Source organism: Oculina patagonica, chromosome 5 (genome assembly GCF_052425735.1).
Source record: "Oculina patagonica isolate OP01 chromosome 5, crgOcupat, whole genome shotgun sequence".
Taxonomy (NCBI): domain Eukaryota; kingdom Metazoa; phylum Cnidaria; class Anthozoa; order Scleractinia; family Oculinidae; genus Oculina; species Oculina patagonica.
This window is the reverse complement of record NC_135762.1, coordinates 26,433,414-26,451,970: the sequence shown is the minus strand read 5'-3', so window position 1 is coordinate 26,451,970 and position 18,557 is coordinate 26,433,414. Positions and strand designations below refer to the sequence as shown.

The 18,557-nt window shown below is 37.8% G+C and overlaps 2 protein-coding genes and 1 non-coding gene across 3 annotated transcripts; 2 read left to right on the top strand and 1 right to left on the bottom strand.

Moving 5' to 3' along the window:
* Positions 1–67: 67 nt before the first annotated feature.
* On the top strand, positions 68–14,706 carry LOC144653520 (kinesin-like protein KIF3A). Its single transcript, XM_078513514.1, has 20 exons — positions 68–211; positions 301–562; positions 2,172–2,316; positions 2,769–2,853; positions 2,984–3,089; positions 4,030–4,169; positions 4,805–5,002; positions 5,236–5,291; positions 6,246–6,364; positions 6,870–6,968; positions 7,668–7,824; positions 8,763–8,835; positions 9,383–9,490; positions 10,037–10,147; positions 10,283–10,408; positions 10,544–10,597; positions 11,531–11,605; positions 11,770–11,918; positions 12,266–14,368; positions 14,589–14,706. Exons 1-19 carry the CDS (start codon positions 206–208, stop codon positions 12,369–12,371), a joined length of 2,175 nt encoding a protein of 724 aa, XP_078369640.1. The 5' UTR covers positions 68–205; the 3' UTR covers positions 12,372–14,368; positions 14,589–14,706.
* On the top strand, positions 1,270–1,341 carry Trnap-agg (transfer RNA proline (anticodon AGG)). Its single transcript has one exon. It is a non-coding gene; the product is annotated as a tRNA-Pro (tRNA).
* Positions 13,999–18,542, bottom strand: LOC144653521 (uncharacterized). The gene has a single exon (XM_078513515.1). The coding sequence runs from the start codon at positions 18,432–18,434 to the stop codon at positions 16,815–16,817; it is 1,620 nt and encodes a 539-aa protein (XP_078369641.1). The 5' UTR covers positions 18,435–18,542; the 3' UTR covers positions 13,999–16,814.
* Positions 18,543–18,557: the final 15 nt, after the last annotated feature.

Below are 18,557 nucleotides of genomic sequence, written 5' to 3'. Positions count from 1 at the left end.
GTCTGTTGTCTCCATACATGACGTATCAAGTAGAAAGCGTGGCCACTAAGCCCAAGCAACCGAGCGTTCATGACTACCTCGACAGCAAAATAATTTAGCAAGAAAATATCCCAATTTTATGGCTAAAACTCGAAAATCCGACAATGAGACGTCTTTAAAATAGATGAAAAACGTTGCTTAAAATTTACTCAAGCTACTTGACAGGATGCCGGTAAGATTTCTAGCACATTCATGCCGAAATACTCGCCTACTTTCGGCAAAATTCACAGCTTGTCATGTTTTAATTTTCAATATTTTCAGGTGGACGCGGAGTCCGACAATGTTCGAGTGGTCGTTCGATGTCGTCCCATGAATGAGAAAGAAGTAGCTAGTCAGTGTAATCTGGCGGTTAATGTGGAAGAAAGCCGAGGGATTATTACCGTGAAAAACAAGAGCGCTCGCACGGGAGAGCCGCCAAAACAGTTCACTTATGATAGAGTGTTTGGTCTAGATGCGAAACAAGTTGATGTTTACAACGATGCAGCTCGGCCGATTGTCAATTGTGTGTTAGAGGGTTATAATGGTAAGAAATTTTGCCAATTATATTAGTTAAATAACTCAAAATGCTAGAAGAAAACTCCTTTTTGTGGAAGATAAACGTTAGGGGATCTTCAAATTTGTCCCCGCCCCCTTACATCCAACACACGCCACCCCTCCCCCCCCCCCCCAATTTCCCTTCAAATAATAGTTCCTATTTGTTTCTTTTTGTTGTTGTGGTTGAGGACAGCTCCTTGTATTGGGAACACTGGGATAATAATTGGTTTAGGCTCATCCTAAACTGTAACCACTCAGTCTTGTTTGTTTGTTTTTGGGGGGGGGGGGGGGGTGGCACTATCATTTCAGAACTTTAAAATTTACAGAACCGTCCATGCCATCAAAAAAAAGTTAAATAAAACTGCCTGTCCTTTTTGGCTGTGGATTACTGCCACAAAGGTGGCGCCAGAAATCACAATTTAAGACATTTTAACATAATTTATATGACCATTTTCTTGGTGAGTGACCAAGATAGCCAGTTATGCTTTTAATTTTAAAAATTAATAATTTTAAAATAAATATAATTATAAATTTTATGCTTATAAGTTTCCAAAACCATTGGGAAAATGAACCTAAAGCAATCCAAATAAAAATATGGCAGGTATCTCTAGCCACCAGTTGCAACCTGTTATAAACACACTATTTTTCATTTCTCAAAGGTTTAGATCTTTAATTTTCCCATTCTTTTACAGCTGTGGCCTGTTGGTCTAGTGGCATGATTCTCGCTTAGGGTGCGAGAGGTCCCGGGTTCGACTCCCGGACAGGCCCGTCTAAAATTTTTTTTTCTTTTTTAATTTGTGTTTTTGTTCCTGTTTTTGGTAAATTACTGTGAGGAACAGCCATTTCAATCTAATTCTCAATATTTGTGTAACAAAATATTTCTTGCAAGACCAGAATGAATCTCTTGGCTGAGTTGCAGGATAATAATTCTACAGTTTCAGGGTAGTCAAGTAGAAACTCCTGATTCTCAATGCAATTTTCATTTCCCATGGAGGTTTGAGAAATCCGTTTTCCACTGTACCTCCCTTGGTAATCTATATACCCTGTATCCTCAAATGAATGCCCAGGTGCTTATATATGGAGTTTTGACTAACAGGGGGGCACTAGGGGGTCTTTAATCAATTACGGAGGAGGGTCTATTGAGCGGGGAGTTACAGAAAAAAAAAGAAAGAGAAATTAAAAAACCAATAAGCACATATTAAGCTTTTCTTCACATTGACAAACTGTAGTCGAAGCTTAGAGGATTATAAATACATGTGTAAAGTGATGGTAGAAATGGGTTTTGCTTGTATCCCATGCTATTTAATAAAGTGAGGGGGGGAGGGGGGATCTTCATTGAGGAGGGAGGGCGCGTATTTGCCATTTTGGCCAAGGGGAAAGAGGGGGGGGGGTGGAGACCTACCCCCATTTTTTTTTTTTTTTTTTAATAAAAAAAAAAATATAAATTTTTTTAAAAAAAAAAGGGGGGGGGGGGACCCCCCCACCCCCCCCCCCTGTATCCCCCCTAGGTGGGTGCTTATTCGGGGGAGGGCACCCCTGCTTTACTTGCTTTTACCAGCAATCTTCATCCTTTTATGATTCATATATTTTTTTGTCAGGGACAATTTTTGCATATGGGCAAACAGGGACAGGCAAAACATTCACAATGGAAGGTGTGCGGACAGTGCCTGAACTGCGAGGAATCATCCCAAACTCATTTGCACATATATTTGGGCACATTGCTAAGAAGGATGGTGACATAAGGTATGTGCATATCACCCGGCAAGCTTTTATTATTAGCAACAATTATTTTTTGGGGAGGTGCGGTGGCCTAATGGTTAATACGCTGGACTCTGGATTAAGCAGTCCAGGTTTGAGCCCTGGATGGGACACTGCATTATGTTCTTGGACAAGATGTTTTCCTCTCACAGTCCCTCTCTCCACTCAGGTGTATAAATGGGTACCAGGAAATTTACAGCTGGGGGTTACTCAGCAATGGACTAACATCCCATCCAGGGTGGAGTAGAAGTACTCCTAGTCACTTCATATTACGGAAACTGGGACAAGTTCCGGCTTGATGGACCACTAGGCTCAAATTCAGACTTTGCCCCCTTTTATTAATAAATTTCCATGTTTTGCAAACGGTAAAAGATCAGTAAGCAGGTATTGATATTAAGATTTTTATCAATTGGCATTTACTATTTTCATTGCTTTAGGTTTCTTGTTCGAGTGTCATATTTGGAAATCTACAATGAAAATGTGCGTGATCTACTAGGCAAGGATCAGAATGCAAAACTGGAGGTATGCCATCTTTGCAGTTGACAGACTGTGACAGAAAACTGAGTAATGCTATTAAACCATTCTTCCTAGTACTCAGGTTTCAAATGTGATGTGATAAAGTTAACAATCATTTTTTCCTTGATACCTTTAGGTGAAGGAGAGACCAGATATTGGTGTTTATGTTAAGGATTTGTCGTCATACGTCATGAACAATGCTGACGATTTAGACAAGACAATGACATTGGGAAACAAAAATCGTAAGTCTGGGAGAAAACTACTTTCGCAATGGTCATACCAAATGGAAGTATTTGTGTGCTCGGGATGCTTACTCTTGGAGGAGGGATTGTTGTCTTGGAGGGAAATCCCCTTAACTTATAAAAATCTCTGGCAGTATCTACTTGCAAATTAAATTTGTATAAGATTTAAATAATGATTGAGAGAAGTTTTAGGAGTTTAGCACTGAAACTGTTAATGAGCATCTTTGGCTGCCGATGGCTCAGATGGAAACGGATTGCAACTCAAAAAAGTCAGTGTTACTTTTTCAAGTTGTTTCCACACATCTTCAAAAAATCAATATTTATAGCTGCTGTAGCTTGATTTTTATCCGCAAATATATATCCAGTGATGGTTCCAGACCGTCAGATAAGTGGGGGCCAGGCTTTTAGCCAGGATTTAAAAAGTGGGACTCCAAACTTTTTATAATGCCTGACTTTGTCCCCATAGGAGGGCCTGAGGACCATGGCAAGGTATCTAAAGATTTCCAAATTTGCTAAAAAAAACTCTCTGTATACAGTCATTCATATTAATTTTTTCTGAAAAGTGGCCGTCCATAGGACTCCTGGACTCCCACCTTGGCTGAAAGCCTGGTGGGGGTCCCAATCATCCAGACCCTGGAATTAGGGGGGCCCTGCTCTCGAAAATAATTTTTCTCGGATCTATTTAACCAAAAAATAAGGTGAGGCCTGGGCCCCTCCCCTAGATCCACCACTGATATCTTCCTTTAGATGTTAAAAGATACTACCAATTTCAGAACAGCTTAGACCAAAAATCTGGGAAATCCCTGTGACAAAGCTCCTTTAAGAGCTATTTTACAACTGACTACAGGTCTGTTATACCTCTAAAGTTTCTAGTATGTATAACTTCAAAAACTGCTGCAGTAATTGTTGTTCTTATTTGCCAGTTTTTGCTTGATTGCAGGTTCTGTTGGGGCTACAAACATGAATGAAAGATCTTCTCGTTCTCATGCAATCTTCTCCATCACTGTGGAGTGCAGCGAGAAAGGACCTGATGGCCAGCACCATGTCCGCATGGGAAAACTGCATCTTGTTGATTTGGCTGTAAGTTTATACAATAATGTTATAAGCTTAGTTGTCATGTACAGGTTATAAACAGTTCTAACAGACAGTGATGGAACTGATTTACAAAAGATTCAAACAAACTGGGCGACAGAAGATGGTCACTGTGTGTATAATTAGCCTCCTAATGGATGTAGTATTACTGTTCTCATTATTATTGTACTTGTAGGTTTTATTCCTTATGTTTGAGAAAGAACTATTCTTTCATTGTTTGAAGGGGTTAACCTTTCATCATCATCTATGACCTTTCTTTAATTGTGTAGAATAGGGCCGATGAGCCTACTCCAAGTTACCCCCCTTGCTACAGTCTCTGTTCTCTCAGGCTCTTTATCCTAGCTGTACGATTTCTTAATCAAAGCTTAATCAATAACTGATTAAGCATTATATTGTCGTCATCCTCATCATCATCATTAATGGTTCTCTGCTACAGGTACATCTCTCTTGGTTGCATCTCCAGTCCTATGCTTGCCTTCAGGTGCCCATGCCGGTGCAATCAATATGGGAATATTTTTATCTTGTGACATTGTTACTTACTTCCTCATCATTTTTCTGTGTGTGGGGTTAAGCTTTTTGTGATACAAGTTCAGGCTAAGCTTTCATTTTTTATTCAAACACAGGGATCAGAAAGACAAGCCAAGACAGGTGCGACAGGTCAAAGGTTAAAGGAAGCGACACAAATTAACCTGTCCCTCTCCACCCTGGGGAATGTTATATCTGCATTAGTAGATGGAAAGAGCACTCATATTCCGTACAGAAACTCTAAGCTGACAAGACTGCTTCAGGATTCTTTGGGAGGAAATTCCAAGACAGTTATGGTAGGTCAGCTAATCCACACTTACTTCATCCTGTAACATTTCCTAGAGTACTTTCTTTACTAACAGGGGGGCTGCTCCGGCAGCGAAAAACGCAATCGTTAGTTGGATTTTGAATTCCAGAGTTCGCATTTTACCAAAAACCGCAATAAAATAGCACTTTCTTGTGAATTGATAATAACAATGAAATTTTGAGTTTTCACAACATGCTTTCTTTACTGTTTTTTTTTTTTCAGATTGCTAACATTGGCCCAGCAGACTACAACTTTGATGAAACAATAAGTACCCTCAGGTGAGTGAACTCTTATTTTAATAACAGAAATGGGAGCATCATTATGATAAAATTAGTGACCTCATTTGCCAACATTATTTTGAAACACTAGCTGGCGTTTAGGTGTATTGTTATACTAAAATAAACTGGAGGTTTCAATGTTTGGAAAATTAAGAAATTTCTGTGGAAAAAAGTTGTTGAATGCAGAACTTGCCATCAAGCAGCTTTTTCCTACCAAAACTTTTGAAATTTTCAAACTCTCAATCCACTAAAATAAATCCTGCACTAAATCAGCAGTGAAACCATTAGATAGTAATTTCATCATGCTCTTTCCATTTCTGGCACGTTGTTCTACCACCCATTGGCAAGGTAACCTGACAGGGTCCTACAAAAGGCCCAGGGAGGGTACTCAGGATTTCAAGTAACAGGGATGATTGAATGGGGGCAAAAATCAAGACCCCAAAAAATCCTTAGGGCTTCCAACATGACCCAAAAAAATCCTTGGACCAAAAATTAACCCCTCAAAAATAATATTAACAGCAAAAAACAAAAACATCCCTACTTAAAAACAAAAAATACTTGCCAAATTTTCCTACCCATAAAAATCCCGGAATCGAAAATTTGAAACCCAAAAAAATTCTTCAATCATCCCCGTCACTTGAAATCCTGAGTACCCCCCCACCCCTGGGACAAAAGGCCTATATATTTATTCATTGGTATTTCGGCCATTTGTCCCCTGCACCATTATGCAACATTAAAAGACTGCTAAGAACATCAGACTACCGATCTATCAGAATCAGCCCAGAAGTTTTAGCTCCCCTAAGTGGTAAAGCATTAATTTTAACTCTCACAGCACTTGAGTGTATTAAATGCGAAGTCCCCCCCCCCCCCTGTCAGGGACATATTGATCTTGTGCATCTTAGAACTGACTTCTTACTTTAGTTCTCTAATTTTAAATTACCATTTTAAATCCAGGTATGCAAACCGTGCTAAGAATATAAAGAACAAGGCAAAGATCAATGAAGATCCAAAGGACGCACTGCTGAGAGAATTTCAGAAAGAGATTGAAAAACTGAGGGCTCAGCTGGCAGAAGGTGAGTTTAGTGTTGTGATCACAGCACACAGGTGATTGCGTAAGCTTCAAGGCTGCACCCTAAAACTGGGATGTAGCTAAGAAAACACTAAGCTGGCTCATCAACAAGCCAAACTGGCATTTCTGGCCTTGGCAGCTCCAAAAATTTAGCTTAGTCTTTGTTTTTGTGTGAAATTTCAGCCGGATTTAAGTTTTCTTTTAGCTGGTGAAATTAGCTGGCTGCCGGCCCTTCCTACAACCCTGCTTAAAAGAATACTTTCAGGATTTAACGCTCAAAACTGCAGAATTCGGGAATTCCATCACTTGATAATTATGTATTTGGTTTATCAGTCATCTGAAGACAAGCAATGATCTCATTATGTATGGCTTTAAGTCTCTCCCTGGGGTGTGGGGTTGTATTTAAAAGGGAAGGTACAGTACAGGTAAAATATTTGGGAAGATAACAGATTAGGTAATCTCATCACTGACTTGATTACTTGTAGCTAATCTGTTTATTTTGTTATCAGAGGGTGAGGGAAGTGGTGGTAGCGAAGAAAGTGAATCTGAAGAAGAGGTTGTTGAAGAAGGAGTGACAGTCAAACGAAAGAAGAAACACAGAAGAAAAAGTGAGTTGGAAACATTTCTTTTTTGGTTGAAGCGTGCATGTTGATGAAAACCATGCTAAAAAAAAGCCCCCGCTGTCAGACAGACACCATGTACAACAAGCTAGCAAAAGTCAGCAAAACGTTTTCAATCTGATGCAAGCACAAAGGCGGACGAGTGACTAAAAGTGTACCACTCTGTTCTAGATAGTTCTTGGATGCAAAATGGTTCTAAAACTAAATAAAAGTCAGCATGTGGATAAAATGTTTCTCCAATTAAAAGTGTTTAATATGTAAATGTATGCATTTTGCAAGAGTCCAGTTCTAAACAAATCACTGTTTTTCAACACGCTTGGCCATTCTCATTGGTAATGCCTGTAAATCTGTATAGAAAATTACACAAATAGGACCCAAGATGCAAACATTCCTCTGGGTGACTGTCTTAAAATAATTATGTAAAAACTCATCAGCTAAGGGATATTGTCTTGATGTACTGTCACCACATTCTCAGAACTATCATTGAAAGAAATTTACGGTAAGAAGTAGGGAGATAATGTTTTCAACCTTACAACTGAGAGAATTTCCATCCATTAAGTAAATAATTCTTGGTTATCCTTCAATGACCAGTATAATTAACTTCAATTAGTATTGCCATTTTTGTACCCACCAGTATAGTGCTACCAAACTGACTGTTTAGATTAAATTAATCCCATATTCTCGCAGGCACGCATGGTCTTCCTCCTGAGAAAGTAGCTGAACTGAGAGCTAAGATTGAGGCAGAACGGGAACAGCTGAAGCAGAAAACAGACATGGCAGAGGAAGAGAGAAACAAGGCTGCTGAAGAACTGGAAAAGAGAGAAAAAGATATACAGGAACATGAGTAAGGACAGTAAATCTTCCCTCCGTCAGGAAAATAGTCAAAACTAATATACTCAAACAGGACCCTCCCCCCCCCCCCACTTTTGTATAGCTCCCACTTTATCAGGAGTAGAAACTAAGAAAAAATTTAAACTTCCTTGTACCATTTCTCTAGCAATGCAAGCTTCATGCAAACCTTATATGAAAGTCTCAACTCAAATTTTAAAGGCCAATCAACTTTGTCCATTTGGCCAATCCGACAGGTGGTATATTGCATAACCCCCTACCCCTACACAAGGTGGGTCCTCCTCAAGTACACTTGTTACTACCACTTTCCTTAGTGAAAAGTGGTTGGCAGATGCATCTCTTACAGCGCATTCCAGTTGAGTGTTAAACTGTCTCAGTTATTGCATTCATTGTCACAGTTGATTGATTGCATTGCAAGGCAAAATGAAAGTCTTTGCTTGGTGGGAATTACAATGTTCTTTCTGTTAAAAAGCATGTTGTCACTCGTCCAGCGACTAAGACTAGAAGAGGTATTCCTGTCTTGGATCTTATTATGGTGACTGAAATCAATAGAATACTCCTACTATTCCACAAAAAGAATAAGTCCAGTAAAAGTCGCTAGACGAGTGACAACATGATTTTCCCAGACAGAATGTTTTTATTTCCACCTAGCAATGTCTGTCATTTTGGCTCGCAACACAATCAATCAACCATGATAACGAACCCGACAACTGAGACCGTTTAACGCTCAACCTGAATCTGATGTAGGCATAGACCCTTCTATAAATTTAAGGTAGTCTTCTACACAGCCATTATTTGGCCATGTTATGCAATACTCCCAACCAATGGCTGTACAAGATAGTAGAATACTATCTCTAAGGTGGACAATTTGCAGATTCAATTCAATAAATGCATCACTAATTGATTAATTATTGTTATTGTTCTTATTTAAAGATTGGAACACAAAAAGCTTCAAGAGAAACTGGCTGCTGTCGAAAGCAAGATAATTGTTGGAGGAGTAAACTTGGTTTGTAAACTACCACCAGTGTTAATTTTATTAATCTCTCACATCTCATTCAAGGGTCTTCTCCCTTGGTGAGTTGGTGCTCTCTGGGTACTTGACTGCGGTACATTACTGAGCTCATGCATTAAGTACCCTGGCTAATGTATATCTTAAACATTGCTTGCAAAACAGAGTGGCTAAAAATTTGGATAAAAGAATTCATTCTATTATGCATTAAATAATTTTGTTTGGGGGGATTAAGTTCTTGCATAAATTATTTGTTATAATTTTTAAACAGCGTCTTGTTTTTGCAAGTAATTTTTTGATTCAGAGCATTTGGGGCAAATTACATGCTGTGGTACATCATTTTCAGCCTCATTCCCAGGGTGTCTCTCTCCCCACCCCCTTCTCTCGTTCTCCTGGGGGGCGGTAAGAGAGACCCTGGGATTAAGGTTGCATCATTGTATGTTGAGGTGGAATTTTGGTTTTATTTACACCTCATTGATTTTTCTTTGAATAAATCCATACCATGGGTATGGGTATGTTAAATATAAGTTTGTCTCTTTAACAGCTGGAGAAGGCCAAAGAACAAGAGCTACTCCTGGAGCAATCTGCTAAAGAACTCGCTGAGAGAAAGGAAAGAGAGATGCAACTGCAAAAACTTATTGAGGAAAAAGAGGTGAGATCTATAATAATAAAACAAACACCAATAAACAAATTGTCCAAATGTCTAAATGCATGATTATAATAGAAGTAACAAGTTATGAATGGCTTGTGGTTAGAGTACAAAGGTAGATAAATAAGTTAAATTCTGATCTTTTTGTTGGCTAACAAATCATTAACGGCTACTGCTTTCATAGAAGCCATACTCAACATATCCTAACATATCCCATTGTAAAAGTTATGAATTCGAACCGAGAGGAGGGGGACCAGTTGCCTGTTTTACAAGTGTGGTGTTAGAGGAGTTGAACTAGAAACTTTGAACAATAACTGATGGGTAGTGGTCGGAGTAGTAGCAGTAGCAGCAATAGTAGCCGTGGCCGTGGGGGTGGTGGTGGTGGTGGTGGTAGGTAGGTAGTAGGCAGTAGATAGTAGTAGTAGGAAGTAGTAATGGTAGTGGTAATAGTAGTAGTTGTGTAGTTAAGTGGCTAACATAAAGCTTGCATTAGTTCTTGAAATCTTTAGCAATCAAAACAATCTATGTTTTGTTATGTTTTTTCTTCAGCAAGAGAGAATTGACATTGAAGAGAAGTATGCCAGTCTTCAGGAAGAGGCTGCTGGCAAAACCAAGAAACTCAAGAAAGTTTGGAGCATGCTCATGAGTGCCAAGTCTGAGGTATGTTTTGAACATGCTCAGTCTTGCTTTGACCTCAGTAGCTTAGTGCAGAAAAGGCCTGGTCATGCAAGAGTTATATATCCTTGTCGACTATTACCAAGAGTACAAATTTAACCCTCTATTGAATCGCTTTAGATGGCAGATCAACAACAGGAACACCAGCGAGAAACTGAAGGTCTGCTGGACAGCATCCGAGAACTGCGCAAGGAACTTCAGTTTGAAACAATGCTGATTGACAGTTTTATACCTGTTGAATTTCAGGTGAGAGTCCATTATGACATAACATACTCACAAATGGTATATCATAAAGTGATCAAATATAATAATTAATGTATGCACTTTAATACTTTTAATTAATGATGGATCTCTTTCTTTTTGTTAATTTTAAAATTACAGGAACTGATTGAGCAGCATGTTTCCTGGAATGAAGAGATAGGAGAATGGCAACTTGTAAGTACCATAAAAACAATATTGCAATCACACCAATTTCCATCTGAAGTCATATGGTTATCGAGCTTTTGCTGTTTCTCCTCCTGAACTCTGGAACAGTCTCCCTCTTTTTATCCGCTCATGTGACAATTTAAGTTCTTTTAAATCTAAGCTCAAAACTTATCTTTTTAAAAAAACTTATTATTCTTAGCGATTTTTACTTTTTATTACTTTTATGCACATTTTTAATTGTTAAGATTTGTACAGTTCATTTTAGCGAATTTTTATCAATTTTATTATATTGTGATTTTAGTAATCTTAATTGTTTTAACATTATTGTAAAGTGCCTAGAGCAGGCCTGGATAGGCGCTATATAAATATTTATTTATATAATCACTGTTTGTTCAATACCACTATACAGTTCCAGAAAATATCCATAACCACCCCATGGAAGTTTGCTGGAAATTCCAAAGGGAGGTCTCAAAATCCAAAATTTTTCAAGGAACCCATGGGACTTAACTGGAATTTCCAGAGGGGTAGGGGAGTTCCAACCTAAAAAAACTTCTGTGGGAGGAGTATGGATATTTTATGAAACAACACATTGCAATCAGTGTACCGGTATTTCCCTCAAAAGTAAAAGTGCAAATTATAATATACCAGTATATGTTTATTTGGGTGGTCAGAAGTTCTGCTTGGTCGAGTGGTTGGGGGCAGGGCAATGAATGGTCGTGTGGTTTTTGCTTTTGATAAGTTGATAGGTTGAACAGAAAGATGACAGAAACTTTTATATCCATTTAAAAATCATTCTTGACTTTGTGATAAAAAATAAAAATCCTACCTCTTTTATGCAGATTATGCGGCCTTTTAATAGTAACTCTTTGCCTTAATATTTGCAAGTGTCTCCTTTACTTGTAAGATATTTTAACTTTAATTTTTTTTAACTATGGCTTGTAGAAATTTGTGGCATATACTGGAAACAACATGAGGAAAGCATCACCAAGTCCTGACCCAAAAGACAAAAACAAAGAGGTATGTAAAAAGTAATGATAATTCACTTCTGCTTAGCACCATAATTTAGATTAAATTTTAAGTCCGATCTTTGTTATGTTTGGAGAGCTTAAATGTTTGGAGGCCTTGTTTTTAGACATTTCTGAACAGCATGTTCATTGTTGTTGTTTTTTCTGTGTTACTAGCTCAGTGAGACTGATATATCCAGTGTGTATTTAAGTTATGAACACATTAACTACTCCATGGGTTATGATGAACCAACTGCAAGACCTAAGAGTAGCCGTCCAAAGTCATCCCGCCCAAAAGCAGCAGGCAGACCCAAGACTGGAAAGAAGTAAGTGTTGAGTTATTCTTGTTAAAATATTATCTTCCTCGCAGACTGAAACACCTCAGAGTTTTTTTAGTAGTACAGACGTACATGTACCACATGGTAACTCATTTTGTAATATAAATAAAGAAGATAGTGTTCTATAGTTACCTAGCTTTCTTTTATTTAAAAGATTACTTCTCTATAAGGGCATACACCCCTCTGAAACAGACACATGAAGTTTGTTCTGATAAAATGTCTTAGGTAGACAGTTGGTGCTGGTCCCAGGCATGTCAACCTCAAGGGAAGACCACACAAACCACACAAACCATTCCCTGTTGGTTTTAAAATATAGTTATTTGTTTGACTTACAGGAAGAAAACAGAAGGTGAAGATGGTGCAAGCAAAAGTAAAGAAGAAGACGTTGAAAAATATCCCCAGTCTAGAAGGCTTTTGAGCCCAAAGAAACACTACTTATAATAATTATGTTTACTCCAGGTGCTGTTAACACCAGGCAATGACTTAGTGTATGGGCATCTTGTATAATATTGTGTAGCATCAGTGATGATATACAGTAAACACCCGCATGTAAGAACCTAGTGGTTTAAGAACCTGCTGGCAGAAATTTGCCATTTTAATACCCCAAAATATAAGAACCTGTTTAGCCAAGCAAATTTCAGCAGGTTCTTATAATTATGTGGGTTATAGAAAATTTTTATGAACATTTTTAACAGAACATCCCAAACTTTATTTACAAATAAAGAAAAGACAGATTCACATAGACTGTAATTGTCTTCTTTGGACCTTGCATGAGGCTTGAAGCAATACAGTTATGAATAAATGCTGTATAATGAAGGACCAAACCCATTTTTTTTCTTCTCGTACAATCAAAAACTATGGCTCCTCCTTAGAAATTAAGAACCTTATTAAGAACCTACTTAGCCTAAATTACCAATAACTACCCCCAAATACAAGAACCTATTTTGCCAAACTTAGAAAATTGTAGGTTCTTACACGCGGGTGTTTACGTTATATACACCTCGGTAAAAAGTGCTTTGTGCAGGAATACAGGAATTAATTTAAAGGTGATTTTTGCCACTCAGTTTTTAACCTTTTTAAAATCTAAGACCTGGATGGATCATGGGCATGGGGTGGGGGTGGGGGTGATGGTGGTGTTGACACAGTGAGAACCAATCTGACATTTGCCATGTTTATGTCAATATATTTCCAAGCCAAAGTAAAATTTGTTATAATGAAAATTTGGTTTGTATCTGATCTTAAAATCGGTTGGTAAAAACGTATAAAACTGAATTTTCGGTAACTCTCTGTTACCTTCATCAGAGTTAAAATTGGTTCAGTTTTTGCATAATAAGTTTTTTTATACACCGCCGGTCTCTAGGGATGTTCCCAATGTTAAATAAACTTGTGGGAATTGCACATGCTCATTCACACAGTTAATGTCCTGGATAGAATGTAGCGCTTCTAGGAATAGGCGTTTGTTCTTAGATTTTAATTGATCAAGTCAAACAGAACCTCAGAAATTAATGTCTATGACAAAATGGCAATGGTAGTGTACATCAAATACTGCAACCATATTTGAAATTTTTTACAGCCAAACATACCCTGGGTGCCACAACCGGATCACAGCTTTGCAACTATTTGTAGCGGCCAAAAAAAAACTCTGACACCCAGGGTAAGCCAAACACTTCTTGTGTAAAAAATAATCCAAATGAAACAAATTTTGTTTATTCTGGAAAGTTTTAAGTTGGACAAACAAAAACAATCTTCTAATTTACATTGACTTCTAACTTGAATTTTCAAAATCTTCTCAATGTAAAACTGTAGTATGTGTAATTCTATGTAGAATTCAGCTATGTTTATTAATAAATCTATTTGCATTATTTATTTGAAAGAAAGTTAACCTGTACATAGTGATATTTGCTTGCATGAACCAACCTTGATAAAATTAATTATCTTTGCATAGAGGTGGTGTGCAGAATAAAATTGGTTGAACCACAAGACTTGTGTTTTGCCTTGTAAATGTTTTGGGCTTATGATTAAATTTTAGTAGTCTTTTAAACTGAAAAAAGAAAGAAATGTTAACAAATTAACATTTTTGAAACATTTATTCCTTGGATTTGTCTCAGCCCTTGTGGCAAAATGTAGGTTCCAACAATGATATAATGAGCTTCACTGAACCATTTATGTGTAGAGTAAGGACATATTTATTAACGTACTCCTTAAATAATAATAACTTCGATATCTGGGCAAAAATTTAAAGATAGAGCAGTTTGAGTGTCATTCAAGTGTCGTAAAACCAAACCCATGAATAGATGCTGGCCAATCCAGTGATCAAACAATCTCGTCCCCAGAGGCACAATCGGTACCTTTTAGCTAATCTGAAAGCCCACCAAAAAGATGACTGAATCTGATTGGCTGTTTAAAACTTGTTTGTTTTACCACAATCTCCAGCGCATGTGCACAATCAAAGCAGTACCTGGATTCTAGGATTAGCCAAGAGCCATTGCATTTCCCGACCACTGGTCAAGGGGAATGCCAGGCTCTGGGAACAAGATTGGTGAACAAATCAAAACTTTGAAGCAATTCCATGTAGCTGGCACAAAGCATGGGAAAATGTGTGAGCAAGTTATAATTGGCTTTGGTTTCACTTCTGATTGGTTGAAATAGTGCCACTAGTTTTTTAAACCAATCACTAAACATAGTATAGGACTTCTCTCACACTGAACTCACCTAAAACTAGAGATTTAGTCGCCATTAAACAATAAAAGCCATGCAAATTGCAATACAGGATAACTTTTGACACTCAATTGAAAAGCGCTCTATATTACTTATTATTAAATTCTCAACCTCGGATATTGCATTTCTAGCTTTCTGATTGGTTCACTGAATCCCGGTTATCAGCTCGTATACCTATGTTTGACCTTATATGGGAAATGAGTGCGGCAAGTGCCGCTTAGCGTAAATTTTTTCTCCGGGAAGCGACAGTTCCATCAAAAAAATGGTTTTAAACAGCAAATCTGGCGAGCTTTGTGAACAAGAAATAATTAGCGGTGCCTACAAAAACCACAGAAATGCCATAGTAAATTTAACTACGCAAAACAAAAGGATAGATGCGAAAAGTTTATAATTAATAATACTTTTAAACGCACAACAACAGCGATTGAATAAAGTAGAAAAGCAGCAAATAATTTACGAAACTAGAGAACGGCAAACTGACACAGTTTCATTCCTTGTACGTCATAAAACTAGGCTCAGCACAGTAAAGTTTAATACCTTTCAATCTTGGTTTTGTCCTTTTAAACTTTAATAAACCTGTTCCACTTTGAGCTCAGTTTCGCTTCAAATAATATAGCAGTCTTGATGACAGTCGTGGAGCCGTAAAGAAGTACAATGTAAACACTTGCTTCGTTCGACTTGCACAAGACTTGTAGTTTCCAGAAAAGCTTTTGCTTCGGATCTTCTTGTAAATCTTAACTGTTGTCACAGTTTCCAGGATATTTAGACGACTTTAGAGGGGATTGTTCGAGGAAAATCTTTGGAAGAAAATTCTCTCGCTCGCCTTCCTCGTATGTTTTATTCAACTCAGGAAGTGAACACCGCGCCAGAAATTTTCGCGCCTTCTCATACTATCACTTCGTTTACATCAAAATGAAATGTCCAGTCGATTTAAACTTGAGAAGAATTTAATAAAACAATTATTCCATTCGCCCTTGTTGGATACGAGTCGTTATAGCCAACTCGGCGCTTCGCGCCTCGTTGGCTATTTACCACCTCGTATCCAACGCGGGCTCATGGAATAATTGTTAAATACAATACAATGCACAATTATTGTACATTCATTAATTTATTACAGCAACAGCAGTAATCAATACCTTGAATTATTATTATTAAATAACTATATTATTCTATTTGATAAATGAATTCTAATGCTAAAAGATATAATAGAACTTACAAAATTTCTAAATAATACACCTTTCCTCTATTATATAAATACCTATAAATATTCTAAAATAAAACTACTTTGCTAAGGAGAGCTCCACCAATGATTGTCATGCAAATGAGTGCAAACTTTGCAGTTTGACCACATCAGAGATTCTCACGAAGACGTAGCTTTTGTAATAAATACCCGTACTAACTTATATGCATACATTTTTTGAATGCTTTAGTTACCGGTAATAGATATCTACACCCTTTTCAAGGATGTAGCTAAGAAATACCTAAGCCGGCTTACTGAAAAGCCCAGTTGGCTTTTCTGGTCTCCATACCTTCAAAATACCCTGAATTGGTAGCTGGCTGTTAGCTACATTGCTGCATTCAACAATCACACTAACCTTCCACTGACTAAGATAATGGCATAATCACCATTTACATGTATATTTTCCTTATTTTGTTTCGTTGTAATAAAGTTACTTTTTAACTGTACTAAATAACCATTCTTAAAAATATTGTTTCAAAACATTTTCCATACAAAAAGTTACACATTACAAGTTATTAGGATGCACCAGGATACTGAATTTTTTTACAAATGCATTATTGAGAATACATTAAAAAAACTATAAGTACCCACACATTATTTTGGACAAAGATATCAGTCAGGGGAGTAACTGTCAGTTTTGGCAAATCCTCATTGAAGAACTGAAAAAATTTCTGAATAATTTCATTCAATGAAAAACTAACACAAAGGATCATGAGTTCTCCAAAAAACTCCAAAAGCAATGGCGCGTACAAATACCTCAGCATAGCATAGCATAACAACTTCTGGGAAAAAACAACCGTGGGCTTTGTCACTTCTCGGAGAAGTGATGACACTGTCAACTGACACTTGTTACCCCATCTGATATTGTGATAAAATTCACTTCTTGGTAGATCACTGAGCCTTTAATGTGCACTGAGATCTGTGTTTTATGAACTCATATCACCAAGATAGCCCAATGGAACATCTTCTACAAGAAAATCTTCAACTTCCTTGCCATCATCTGTTTCACCATAACTGGAAGCTTCTTGTAAGTAACTTTCATTACAAGAACCACCACCAGGTAATTCATTCCACAAAGCCTGTTCCTCAAACTGACAAACCTTGGCGATCCGAAAAGCAGCATCAAGACTTTCCTTGGCTTTCTCAAATTGTCGCTTCTCGTAAAGCAGCTCGGTGTGGCAAACATGGAAGTGGAATTTGGTCCTTTCTGAAAGCTCTGTTAGATGACCTGCTACAAAATCAAGGTGCTTCTTTGCAAGTGCCATGTTATGTTGTGCACATGATCCATTTGTGCTTAAGGCTGGCATCTTTTGTTTGAGTAATAAAGATGCAAGCCTAATATAAGAACAACACAGCTTATCCAGGACATTATCCACAGTGAGACCATTACTAAATAGTGTTGCAGCTTGTTCAAATTTGTGCATGGCCTCTGTGATCAACTTCAATGCAAACTTGGGCATCTTTTGAGCAAAATTTGTCAAAATAAGCCCTTCCTGGAAGCACAGATCTCCAACATCTTCACATGCCTCTAATGCTTGAAGCTTTTTCCTGGCAATTGCTAAGCACTCCTCTGCGTTACCAAGGTAGCCATCTTTTTCATGAACATAAGACAGATACAAATAAGCTCTGCCCATTAGCAAGGTTTTGTTCTTGCACTTGGCTGTGGTATCAACTGCCTGCTTGAGAAGCTGTTTTGACTTTTCGTAAAGCTTCTTGCGGCAGGCTTCCTGACTTTGCTCGAGGAAAAGAACAACCTTCAGATCATTGTCACTGAGTCCTTCCAATGTTTGCACAAAAAATCTGTCCAGTTCCTTGAAATTCAGTTTCTGTCTCAAGTCTTTAAATTTAGCAACAATAGACTTGTACTCTTGGTTTAAATAGAGAGATGGAAAAATCTTTGCTGCATTTATGATTCCGTTTCTTTCCGAAGCAGCAGTGTTTTGAGAAGATTTATCACGTGTGGAAATTTCAATTTCTTTACTGGAAACTACACCATCATCTTCAAACAATGGATCCAGCAGGTATTTCCTCCCTATCAAATTTCTCACGGAAACGACATCGATTTTTAGAGCGAATGTTATGCGAAAAATCGCGTCCTTTCCAAAAAAACGAAACCAAAATCCCAGACATTTCTTTGCTGAACCCTTCTTGTGTGCTGAGAGAGGAGAGCAACAGTAAAGGTCCTCTTGGCATTCGTTTGCAATCAGGTGTTTACCATCTTTTGCTAATTTCTTCACAGATAAGATTTGTAAAATGTATCTCAGTCCGCCACAAATGTATTGATCGCTCTCTTCTTGATTGTCGTAGCAAATTGGCAAACACAGTTTACCATTGTGGCTGCTGACTTTTAGATTCACGTAGCAATCTTTTTTCGGGTCTGGAAATTTCAATCTTGATTTCCTAATTGCAAATGGTTCTGTCGGTTTCGAGATTACATGAATTGAAGGTTTTTCGCCTTTCACTTGTTCTAACAGCTTTACAACAGCTGACCTGGTGCGAAACAAGAGCGGCGGGCCGTCGAAAGTAGAAGAATCGTTCCACGACATTTCCGTTGCATTCTACCAGCGTGCGTTTCATCGACAAACAAAGAAACTGTCAAACTCACGTCCAAACAAAAACGTCCGCCATTACACTTGAAATTTCCCACAATGCACCGCTTCTCTCGTTAC